The 12,445-nt window shown below is 54.8% G+C and overlaps 1 protein-coding gene across 1 annotated transcript in view; it reads right to left on the bottom strand.

Moving 5' to 3' along the window:
* The window catches only part of HEG1 (heart development protein with EGF like domains 1), a 92,745-nt gene extending 91,499 nt beyond the window's left edge, over positions 1 to 1,246 (bottom strand). Inside the window, exon 1 of the mRNA XM_056126485.1 lies at positions 1,150 to 1,246. Coding sequence (XP_055982460.1) covers positions 1,150 to 1,201 — 52 coding nt within the window. The 5' untranslated portion in view covers positions 1,202 to 1,246. The remainder of the gene's footprint in view (positions 1 to 1,149) is intronic.
* Positions 1,247 to 12,445: the final 11,199 nt, after the last annotated feature.

Genomic DNA, 12,445 nt, shown 5'->3' with positions numbered 1-12,445 from the left:
TTCCTTCCCATGGAACTTCAAAACAGTGGAAGTCATCGACACGGGGTCCCCGTGGGCCATCTGCTCTCCCTCTCCCTCTCCTTAATGTTCTCAGAGGAGCGAGCACCAGGGATGGAGAAGGTCCCAAGCACAAAGCATTTCACAGCGATGACAATCCTACTGGCCGTGCACTTGGGCTTTTACTGGAGGAGGGGTAATTCTTCTAAACTTTTCTTTTTAGTTTCTATTAGTCCTTCGGTGTGAGGCCACACGGGCTGTGCTCCTGGCCTCGGTGGTGCTGGGAATGGAGTCCCAAGGCTGTAGCAGAGCCGGGCCTCCCCACAGTGCTCCTCTCTGCCCTTAGCTCCCTTAATCAGACCAAGCACCCCTGGGCTCCTGAAGCAGATTCATGCATATGCCAAAAGTTTGTGTGGCACAAGAAGCTTAAGTGAGCTGTGCGTTCCCCGGAGATGCCATCTTTGCCAGATCCCTGCCTAGCTGGCGGGCACCCTGCTTCTGAGACAGCCCTGAAAGGAGGAAGCAGAGGCCGCCTCCGACAAGCTCCTTCAGCAACTTCCACGCTCCTTTGTCCCGCGCGGGCCGAGGGAGCCAGAGGGTTGGGCATCACTGCTTCCATTTCACAGATGGAGAAACTGAGCTCAAGGCAGTCCCCAGAGGTCACAGTGGGGTGACGGCTGGAATTCCACACATTCCTAAGCGTTCCTTCCAGACCTAAAGAAGGCCCTGGGTGAAAAGGTGGGGAGGCCCTCTCTAAGGGGCCAGCCGGGGCTGGGCATGGGCAGCAGCTAACGGGGCTGCTGCTGCCCCCGGCCTCTGCTTTTGGAGTGGGTGGGCTTCCAAGGATACCTTTGTCTTGCATTGCCTCCCCCAGGCTCAAACCCTCAGCTCACTCTTGCACTGGGGACTTTCATCTCCAGCGGCTCTGTACCTGCGCGGGCCGCGGCTGTAGCCATCTGGGGGACAGAGTGGGCGCGAGGCGGAGCGCTCGGGCATCACCCCCGGCTATTTTAGGGAAGGGGGCGCGGTGCCCCGCGAGAACGAAGTTTTCTTCCGAGGGGGAAAGGCGGTGGGAAGCGGAGAGTGACACACCCAGCGCGGCCCGAGCCGAGCCCGCGGCCGCCCACCCCCGGCCCCGCGGGCCTCACTCACCCGGGCCGGGCGGCAGCAGCAGCAGCAGCAGCAGCGCGAGCGGCCGGGCCATGGTGGCGGTCACATGCCGGCCGGACAAGTGGGCGCCCCGAGGGCCGCCGCCAAACTTGTGGGCGCCGCGGGGAGGGCGCGGGCCGGCCCCTCATGCTAATCACCGTGACATCACCGCGGCCGCGGGCGGGGACGGGGCGGGAAGGGGCGGCGCGCCTGGCCGCGCGCTCCCCGGCACGCGCGCGTTCCCCGGCACGCGCGCTCCTCGGGCCACCCCGCGCCCCCCTCGGAACACGCACCCCGGGCCCCGCGCGCTCTCCGGGCCCGCGCACCCCGGAGCCACCCCGCACCCCCGTCGGGAACACGCACCCCGGGCCCCGCGCCCTCGCCGGGGGCCCCGCGCGTTCCCCGGCCCCGCGCGGTCCTCGGGGCCACCCCGCGCCCCCCTCGGAACACGCACCCCGGGCCCCGCGCGGTCCTCGGGGCCACCCCGCGCCCCCCTCGGAACACGCACCCCGGGCCCCGCGCGCTCTCCGGGCCCGCGCACCCCGGAGCCACCCCGCGCCCCCGTCGGGAACACGCACCCCGGGCCCCGCGCCCCCCTCTGAACACGCACCCCGGGCCCCGCGCGCACCCCGGCGCCGCGCGCTCCTCTGGCCACCCCGCGCGACCCTCGGGAACACGCACCCCGGGCCCCGCGCGCTCTCTGGGGCCCCCGCGCGCTCTTCGGGACTCCCGCACCCCGCGCGCTCCCCAGGCCCCTCACCCCGGGGCCACCCAGCGCGCTCCCCAGTGCAACACCGCGCCGTCCTGGGGCGGGGGTTGAATCCCGCACCCCCGGGCCACCCCACCGCCCCCGCCCCCAGGTGCTCCCTGTCCGAGGGGCCCAGCCTTTCCTGGCCGAGTAAAAATAGGAACCGAACCTTCCGAATGACGGAATCAAGGGCCAGAAAGTCCAACTCTTTAAAGCACCCAAACCGGCGGAAAGCAGGTGCTTGGGCGGGTTGCAATCAGGATTTTTCACTCAAGTGCTTTAAGTTTCCAAGAAGGGAAGCCCAACCCTCCGGGACTGCTCATCTGCAGTGCTCCCCACCCCTTGCTAGTGGCTGCAACCCCGGGTTTTGTGAGGCCCACCTCAGCCTCTCCAGCGGGTGCTGGCGGCTCTGTTCGGCTCCCTGCCGGGGTCCCATCCCTTCCCATCTCCCCCAGGACACCCAAACAGACACCTGGGAGAAGGAACCTGTGAACTGGGCACAGCCCGGGGCAAAATCATCGTTGGGTGAGGGGCCGCTGGTGCAGAGTAAGTAGGAAGGATGCTCCCCTCACCGGGCCTCAGGGGAGAGACCCAGGGAGATTGAGGGAATTTTTCTGGGGGGAAAGAGGTTCCACTCCTTTGGACTTCTGCAGGCCTGGGGTGTGTGGGGGGGAGGGGGCCGGGGGGACAAGAAAGGGGGAACTGAGCGAACAACTCTCATGCACTCATGGCTCTGCAGCTGCCCTCTAATGATTTGGGAACCTATTGGGTTCCTCTGGGGACCGCTGACTGACCATCAGGTCCTCAGGAAACTAAGAGTAAAAGCCTTGAGGGTCAGACCTTGTCTTCCCTTACCTCTGCTCCTCTCTAGCGGTCTCAAAGCTCTCCAGAGGGAGGTTCGTGGAAGAGCAGCAGATCCCAATGACCAGGACATCTGTGGGTGGACCTGCCCACTCGGGTCAGTCTGCTCAAGGGAGGCACTTGGCAGCAAACGTCAAGGATGCGCAGAGCAAACAAGCTGACCTCCAACAGGGACACAAGCCAGCGAGTGGGGTTCCCGTCATTCTGTGCTTTCAAGGAACCACACAACAAACTCCCTGTCTAGCACTCTCCCGGGTCTTTCCAAGGAAGTATCACTGCGCTCCCCCGTAAGTATCACCTGTAAGTATCACTGTGCTCTCCCGTAAGTATTCATCTGCCCTTGGCCTCTGCCTAGATGCAGACACACACACCCCGCCCAGCTATTCACTGGGTAGCGCTCTGACCGCTGCTGCTCCTCCCCTTCCACAGAGAACATTCCATGTGGCAGGCCTGGGTTAGAGGCTCCTTGGGCTTCTCACAGGGACTCAGAGATCCTGCTAGACAATCTGCCTTCGCTGCTGAGACTGAGGAGCAAGGAGGCACCTGCCATGAGCGACCCCTCAGGCACCATGGACTCCAGTGGTCTCTGCCAGGGACCAGCCCTGAGGACAGGCCTGAAGCATGAGGATTGCGGAAAGAGACAGAAATATGAGAGAAAAGGCATGAGCTCCTCGCCTCACTGACAGCCCTGACTGTCCCCCAGGAACAATACTGACTGCTTAGAACCAGGCCTCATCAGGAGAGGAACAATATTCTCTTTGGTCAACTTCCTGTTAATCTATCTAAACGTTTATGCATTCATACATTCCTGGTGTATCAGGCCAAAGTTCTTTGTAACGGGCTCTCTCAGGGGAGAACCTTCCATCATTTGGGTTTTAAAGTTCCACAAACTATGCTCCCTGTCCGTGTCCTCCATCTGTCTGGTCTCCAAGTCACTCCCATGGTGTCTCTGCCTCCTAAGAAAGTGACTAGCCCAACCACTGCCTGAGGGGAGAGCTTGGGAGACAGAAGACACAGACCCAGAGGACCCTGAGCCTTTTCATCCCCAAGGACAGAACAAGAGGAAATGGCACGTGGAGTTGGAGACGGAAGCTTGGAAAGTGAAGTCACCTTTATGTCCTGGTTCTACCAGGTTTACCTGTGTGAGGGGGTTGCAGTGTTCTCTATCAAAAGTTGAGATTGTCCTAGGTGATGGGGAAGGAGAGCTCCATCTCTGATATTTCAGGTTTTGGTAACTACCCCCCAGAACAAGCACGGAGGTAGGAAACTATTGCCAAAGACTTGACTGTTTCTTTCCCAGGGTATAAAAATTCAGACAAGGGGATGCGGGGCCACCAAGCAGGTCAAACTGTATCCGCAGGGCGATGGTGCCTTCAGGCTTCCTTATACCCCTGAATTGCCCTGTGCCTCTGGCCAGACCCCAACAACTCGGGATCAAGTTTCCTGAGAAATTAACTGGCCAAAAGTTAGGTGGGTGGGAACCATGCCCACAAACCACAGCTCAGCTATATAAACTCATTCATCGGCCTTGCTTCAGAGACCCATAAATAAATCTCGAAAGAGATCAAAAGCCACAGTTAATTTTGGACCCACACAAGGCTGAACAGACGGGTCAATCGGAGGGAGGCGGGTCAGCCTGCGCCCAAGCAAAGCCCTTGGCAGATGTTTGCTCCCACAACCCAAAATCGCTGCCATGACCCCAGCTGGATTCCACCATCTTGGAACAGACCTCACCAAGACAAAATCTGCTGAAAATTCAGGTATGCGGGTTTTTTGACATCTCCAGACTTTCTCAGGGTTGGGATGGGCTGCTTTCTCCAACCTCCCTGTACTTCCAGAAGCCTCGGCAGTCATGTCCATGCCCCAAAGCAGCTACCTAGTTATAAAAGCTACATCAGTCTTACCTTCCCAATAAAAATACTGAACTTCCTGAACAAACACCATGACCTTTTAGTAACAGTATTGCAAACCATAATGCACAAAAGGAGAGACAGAAAAAGAAGAACGTGAAGGGGGGAAGGGGTGTTGGGGAATGGTGGTTGGGAATGGGGGGCATTGTTGGGGGAAAACGTATGGTCGAGGGATGGGTGTTGGATCATTATATGGATGAAACCCAATCATGAACGGCTTTGTAATAACCAACAGGTCTATATCACAGATATTCAATAAAAAGTTTTGAAAAATTAAAAAAATCAGACAAAATGCTTGGTCCTCTCCAGTGGTTTAGAAAAGGCCTCTTTTGAAGACCAGAGAAATAATAACTGAGATGTTCTGTGATCCATTCCAACCCTAAGTGTATTCACCTGAAACACAACAGCAAGAAAGCCAGCTCCAACCCAAGTCCAGGGCTGAGTAAGGGATCATTGTCAGGCTGACAGTTGGAGAGATGGAATGAGAGGTGGGAGTGGAGAAGTGAAGGGGTGAAGAGTGACGTGATCTTCAAAGGGAAATGACTGTTCTGGCTATGTTAGGGGAATGATTTAGAAAGAGACATGAGCTGATGATTGGACTCTAAGAGTCTGAGTAATAAGTGATAATTCTTGACAAGGAGACAGATTTCAGAGAATCAAGACAGTAAAGGGGTAAAAATCTCCAGGTGTGTTGATGGATATAGAGAAGAGCACAAGGCACATCAAGGCTTCCCATGTGTGGCCTCCAGGAAGACATGGACCAAGCCACCACTCAGGTGGAAAGCCAGAGGCCAACACAGAGATCACTGTGTTGGACCTGGGTCTGGGAGGGCTTTAACACTGCAGTGGAAACCTCCAGGGTGTTTCTGGATCTGGAGGTCGGAAGCTGAGAGGAGAGGTGTCAATGTGAGGCTTAAATCTGCATCACAGTGCTGGGGTCCCCTAGGGAAGGGGTTCTGGGGCAGGGGAGCAGAGTGAGCCCTGTGGGCACCACCTGCAGGGGCTGGGAGGAGAAGGCCAAGTCTGCAGAGCCAGGACTAGCCGGAGGAAGTCCCAGAGAACAGAGGAGGATGTGGACAAAAACGTGTAATGCAGGCCGAAAGATAGTGCAGTGGTAGGCAGTAGCCTTACCTGTAGCGGACCCCAGTTCAATTCCCAGCACTCCATATGATCCCCTTAGCACTGCCAGGAGTATTGAGCACTGTCAGATGTGACCCAAAAATGAAAAGAAAAAAATAGTTTGTCATGCTAGTAAAAGGTCAGATAGGTGAAAAGGAAATTCCCCTTGGTCTTGGCGGCCTGGGATGCAGCCCCTCCAGGAGAGACGGGAGCAGAGGCACCGTGAAACAATCAGGAGAGTCTGGGTGTTGAAGAAGTCAAGTTGGTTGAGAAAACTCTTCAGTGACTTTCCTACTATGAAAGGAAGGAGCAAGTTAGGCTCTTAGTGTAGAGCCTGGGCAGTTTTCTTTATTTTTACTGAGGCATGGAGAGGATCGGCTTGGCGGGGGAGAGAGGCAAAGGTCTGAAACAAACTAAAGATGGTGAATAGGGTCAGTTTTACAGAAAGCAATAGGGGAGGTCAGAGGACATTTGCCTTGTACCTGGACAACCCGGGTTTGATACTTGGCACACCAAGTACTCCCTTGGGCAGCGCCAGGAGTGATCCCTGAGTGCAGAGCCAAGAATAAGCCCTGAAAGCCCTAAGCACTTCCAGGTGTGTCCCTCTTGCTTTCAAGAGGGGAGGGAACTGAGAGTGCAGGACCAGGGACAGGCCCTGGGGGCGGAGGGAGGAGCACAGGCTCCCGCCTTCCTGCCAACTGGCCACAAGACTGGCTGAGAGCAGAGGGTTGAGCAGGCGGCCCTGGGGGAGCTAAATTTTGTTTTTAGGATTGAAAAAAATCATTTGATTTTTGATTGTAGATTTAGGGTCTACACCTGGTAGTGCTCAGGGGCCGTTCCTGGCAGTGCTCAGGAAACTATACATTGGTGCCAGGGATCGAACTGGGTCAGCCACATGTAAAGCAACTGCATTACTCCTTAGACCTGTCCCCAGTTCTGGGATGTGGAGTTTTGCAGCACACAAATTTATTAATTTCCTTAAGCTAAGAGGCAGGTAAGCTTAGTGGCTTAAGACAGTGAAACTGAGCCAGGGGTGTGGCTTAGCAGCACAGCACTGGCCTTGCAGAGGTGAGGCCCTGGGTTTGATTCTTGGCACTGAGAAAGATGTTTCTCTGCTCAGAGTTGGAAGCTGGAGGCCCCTGTGCAGAGTGTCAGCAGAGCTGTGCTCCCCACACGACTCTGGAGAGGCTCCTTCCTTGTACTGTCCAGTTGGCAGCGTGACCAATGACGTCCCTGGCCTGGGACACACCACACTTTGGGCTCAGCTGACCACTTTCCCCCTGTGCAAGTCCCCACGGGATCCTCTGAAGACACCGCCCTCGCTAGGGCAGGATGCTCTCATTTCAACCGGATGCCACCCACAAACACATATTTTCCTTTGCCTGTTTTAGTTTTGGGACTACACCTGGCAGTGTTCATGGGTTATTCCCAGCTTGGGGACCATGTGGTGCTGGGCATGGAAAGTGGCCTCGCACAGACAGGGCAAATGTTACTACAGCTGCACCTCTGGCCCTAAAGATCTTTAAAACTACAGTCCCTGGGGAGTGGGCAGAGAAATATTACCCTTGACTTGCATACAGTTGACCCCAATTTGAATCCCCAGCAGCACATATGGCCCCCCACAAGCACCGGCAGGAGTGATCTCCGAGCACTGAGCCAGAAATAGCTCTTGAATATAGCCAGGTGTGACCCAAAATCCAAAAATAACTTTCAAGTCAATAAGTGAAGTCTGATGCCCAAGCACTAGGGGTTCAGGCTGGAACACATCCTCTGAGGGACACAATCACAAGCATCACAGAGAAGCGAAGGAGAGAGTCGGCGGCCTGTCGTGTCTAGCCCCATCTCGGTCCTGGTGTACCATGGCAATTCCCACCTTGCTCTCTGCTGCACAACAACCCTGGTGTCGGCCTGGGCTGGGCCCCCTGCCCTGTCTCTGGAGGGAAGATTCTGTCCCACCAGAAGCAGCTTCCTGGCCTCGCCAGTGCACTCCCTTCCTGTTGCCTTTCAGCCTCTGTCTGCCCAAGAGAGAAAAATACCTAGGAGCACTGCAGAGGGGGGCTACTACCCAGCCCTGAACCAAGCCCCCATTGCTGCACCTGCCATGTTCTGTCCAGAGGCTGGGGATTCTGACAAAAGGACTATGTTTTACCTGGATTGTAGGGAGGGGCTTCCCCTTTCTGGAATGCGAAGAACGGTTCCGTTTTGTCCAGGCTGAGCCAGGTTGCTACTAAGATCCCAAGCTTGGGTAGCTTTTGCTGGGCCTCCGTTCCCCAGAGGGACACGGTGATCATGTCCACGTTCTGACCTGCTGCCGAGGGGCGGGGCCCTCCTTCGGGAGGAAGGCTTGCTCATGGTCTGGCCTGGCTCCAAAGCCTCCTGTCCAGCAACCCCGACTTCCAGATTACACAGCTTGGGGTGGGCCCTCAGATGACCTTCCGTCTCTTGTCTGCCCATCTGCGAGGACCATTCCATTCCAAACAACATTCCTTCGATAAAATCGGTTACACACTGCAAACATCAACCAGCCAGGAACATTCTCCGACGCAACAGGATTCTGATAAAGCCATCTTATTTTGTTAAAAACTTCCAGCGCAGAAAACTCTTCCCCTGAGCAGTCAGGGAAATTCTTGGGATGCCAGAACCCTGGGCAAAGCAATCAGGGCTGAGGGGAAGGAGCAGGAAGCCCGACGGTCAAGTTCCCACTGTGAGCTCAGGACTGCAGCCTCAGGGTACACCCACCCACCCATCCATACCCACCCACCCACCCACTCACCCATCCAGCCATCCATCCATCCATCCATCCATTCATCCATCCATCCACCCACCCATCCATCCACCCATCTATCCATCCAGCCATCCAGCCATCCACTCACTACCATTCCACCCACCCATTCATTCACTCACCCACCAATCTATCCACCCATCCATCTATCCACCTATCCACCCATCTATCCGTCCACCCATTTATATTTCAAACCATCCATCCATCCATCCATCCATCCATCCATCCATCCATCCATCCATCCATCCGCCTGCCTACATGCATGAGCTGAGTGCCTCCTGTGCAGGCAGGCCAGGGCTAGCATCCTTTGTTGACTGCAGGCTCCCATCCTGTTCTAGGCCAGCGATCGGGTACATCATACACCCCTGTGTCTTTATGCCACCCCCAAGATTCCTCTCTCCTTCGCTGAGACTTGGGTTTTCATCTTCCCCTCCACTCTGAGGGGGCTGAAGGGGTACTCTCAGCTCTGTGCTTTGGGGTCATTCCCAGCAGGCCTCCCACATGCAAACATGCACTATATCCATCTGCCTGTTCCTTCTCTACTCCATATATTGCTGTCGACAGTGTCTCCCCAAGGTATGTTCTGGGCCTCTGCTTTCTTCCCAACTTGCTGTGCATCTCGGGGACCTCCCAGCCCAAGTCTTTTTCTACATCTCCCCACACCATTCTCTCTCTCTCCCTTTCCGTCTCTCTTTTCCCCTCCCTCCCTCCCTCCCTCCCTCCCTCCCTCCCTCCCTCTACCTCCTTCCCTCCCCCTCTCCTGCCCCTGAAAAGAGGATCACATCCACGAACTCTTACATGCAAGGCAAGTTCTTTACCACTGACTTAAATCCCTGGCTGGCCCCCTTTCCTTTCTTTTTATGCCTTTTTCTATTCAACTTGTCCCTGGCACCCTATATGGTCCCGTGTCCGCTAGGAGCAATTCCTGAGTGCAGAGCTAGGAGTAAGCCCTGAACATTGTCAGAAGTGATCCAAAGATCAATAGATAAATCCTTTAAATTGTGTGACAGAGAGAGAGAGAGAGAGAGAGAGAGAGAGAGAGAGCGCCCAGGTCTGGCATGTACAAGGTCCTGAGGTCAATCTACTGCACCCCCACAGCTCCCAGCACTGCTGGACATAACTAAAATATTTTTAAAAACGTGAACTTCTGTGTAGCCTGAATTTATTTGCTTCCAGAGGTGGTCACCCCCAAAAGAACGGGGGGGGGGGTGGTGGTGGGGCAGAGGCCACCCTGGAGACACTCAACTTGGGCATGCAGGCTGGGTGAGTCTCAGCCTGGTGCTGCTGCTCAGGCTGGCACAGCCGGCACTCCGGATGCTGAAGGCATCGGCACCAGGGAGCAGGCTCGGGACCTCACATGTGCTTGGCTTGTCCTCTTCTAGCTGAGCAGTCTCCCTGGCTTCTGTCGCCTGAGTGTCTTATACAAATATGAGCAACTACTCAAAACTTTTCATTACAGTTAAAATGTAATATCCACAGAAAGTGAGGGGGCGGCAGATGCGAGCCACACAGGCCCAGTGACCTTTAGGGCTCACGCCCTGCAGGGAGCAGCTCACAGGCCGACAGAGGCCGCATCACCACCATTCCGCCAGCTTCTTCCTTCATAGATCACTGTCACTGTCACTGTCCTCCAGTTGTTCATCGATTTGCTTGAGCGGGCCCAGTAACATTGTGAGACTTGTTACTGTGTCTGGCATATCGAATACGTCACGGGTAGCTTGCCAGGCTTTGCCGTGGGGGCGAGATACTCTCGGTAGCTTGCCAGGCTCTCTGAGAGGGGCGGAGGAATCAAACTTGGATTGCCCATGTTGGCTGCATGCAAGGCAAACACCCTACCCACTGTGCTATCGCTCCAGCCCCACCTTCATAGATCAATCACTTTTAATAAAATACCAAAGTCCTGGTGTGTCTGTTCTATCAAAGGAATGTTGTGAGAGGGACTCCTGTGTCCATGGGAGAAAAGGCAGCAAAGCAGATGCTCGATCAAAGGGAAGACTCACTGTCCTCCTCTCCCGGAAAGGAGCATAACATGACACCACCACAGACATGCCGTTGGCCCCCGCACCAGGCTGTTTCATTCAGGGCAACCCGGAGGGAGCGGGCGAGACAACTCCCCACCCCAAGGGACCCAGCCCAGCAGCCGAAAACCTTCAGAACTCAACCTCCATCATGCTCACAGCCACTCTCCACACACCTGGGCTGAACCTCACCCATGCATGAACCTATCCCTGGACATCTCATACCTCACACCACTCATACTCCAAGTGCACCACTTTTGATAGGGTTTAAAGTAGAAGGCAACTAATCTTAGAGGGAAATATATATTTTACAGATATATATACATGTATATCTGCATATATGCACACAAGGCTCAACCCTTAACAACATATCAATAATCTCTTACAGAAGGGTTTAATGGCCCCTAGATGAAATATAACAATCTTCACACACTCTCCTCTAAGGAAAGTTTTTTGGAGCATTTTCGGCAGTTTATTCATAATGGCAGCCGAAGACCTCCAGGACCAGCCACCACCATGCTGAGACCACTCTCCGCACACCTGAAGGTACCGGCAGAGGGACAAAGTCACGTGGGTTCCAGGGCCGAGATCTCCAAGCCTACTCGGATTGGAGTCGAGCCCACCAACTGGCCCCCTGGCACCATGTAATCCCATCAGTGGCCAAGACTCTGAGACTATATAAAAACCAGCTCCCGGAGGAGAAGAGCGCAGTCTCCTGCACCTGTGCCTGGCTATTCCTCGCCGGGGCCCTTGGAGGGGAGTGGGTTGAGCTTTCCTCCCCGCCCTGGCCAGGGCCCCAGCAGCCGAAGACCTCCAGGACCAGCCACCACCATGCTGAGACCACTCTCCGCACACCTGAAGGTACCGGCAGAGGGACAAAGCCACGTGGGTTCCGGGGCCGAGATCTCCAAGTCTACTCGGATTGGAGTCGAGCATCCTCCACCCAGATCCTCCAAATTCCAGGAGGCGGGGGTCACACCCACCAACTGGCCCCCTGGCGCCGTGTAATCCCATCAGCGGCCAAGACTCTGAGACTATAAAAACCAGCTCCTGGAACCGTGCGGCCACATTCGCGGCCGTGCGACATCTTATTATGACATCTCATTCCTACTTTGACAAACTGGCAGGCTACCGAATGTAGCCTGCCCACACGGCAGAGTCTGGCAAACTCCCCGTGGCGTACCCAATATGCCAAATACCAGTAACAATGATGGGTCTCATTCTCCTAAAGAGCCTTGAATATAATCTCAGGGCTAGGATGAAGGAGACGTTACTGGGGCCTGCTCGAGGCAATCGACGAATAACAGGATGATCTGTGATCTGTGATTCATAACAAACAATACAAAATAAATCATTTTGTTTCTGCTTTGGGTCAGGGGTTAGGGTTCAGGATGGAAACATCCAAATGATGAGGGGAAGGTATAATAGTGGTGGGATTGGTGTTCAAATATTAAATGTAATCAAATATAGTGAACTACTTTATAAAATCATAATAATTTTTTTTATTTTTTATTTATTGAATCACTGTGGGAACAGTTACAAAGCTTTCAGGTTTAAGTCTCGGTCATGCAATTATAATAAAATTTTTTTAATAAATTAATTAGGGGGGGTATGGTGCCGCCAGCAGGTCAGTCTGTACCTGTGAGGCGAGTGCATCAGCAGCCTCATGGCACCTTCAGACTTCCAAATACCCCAAAATTGTTGCTGTGCCTTTGGCCAGACCCCAAAAACTTGGGGCAAAGTTTACAAAGAAAGTAAACGGCCAAAAGTTAGGTATGTGGGAAACACACCCACAAACCACCTCCGGCTCAGCTATATAATTGGAGGCAAGGCCTCTTTGGTTCCTGATTGAACTGCTTAA

The sequence above is a fragment of the Sorex fumeus genome, unplaced genomic scaffold (assembly GCF_029834395.1).
Source record: "Sorex fumeus unplaced genomic scaffold, SorFum_2.1 ptg000063l, whole genome shotgun sequence".
Classification (NCBI taxonomy): Eukaryota; Metazoa; Chordata; class Mammalia; order Eulipotyphla; family Soricidae; genus Sorex; species Sorex fumeus.
Note: the sequence above shows the minus strand (reverse complement) of the source record. Positions and strands in the feature narration are given on the sequence as shown.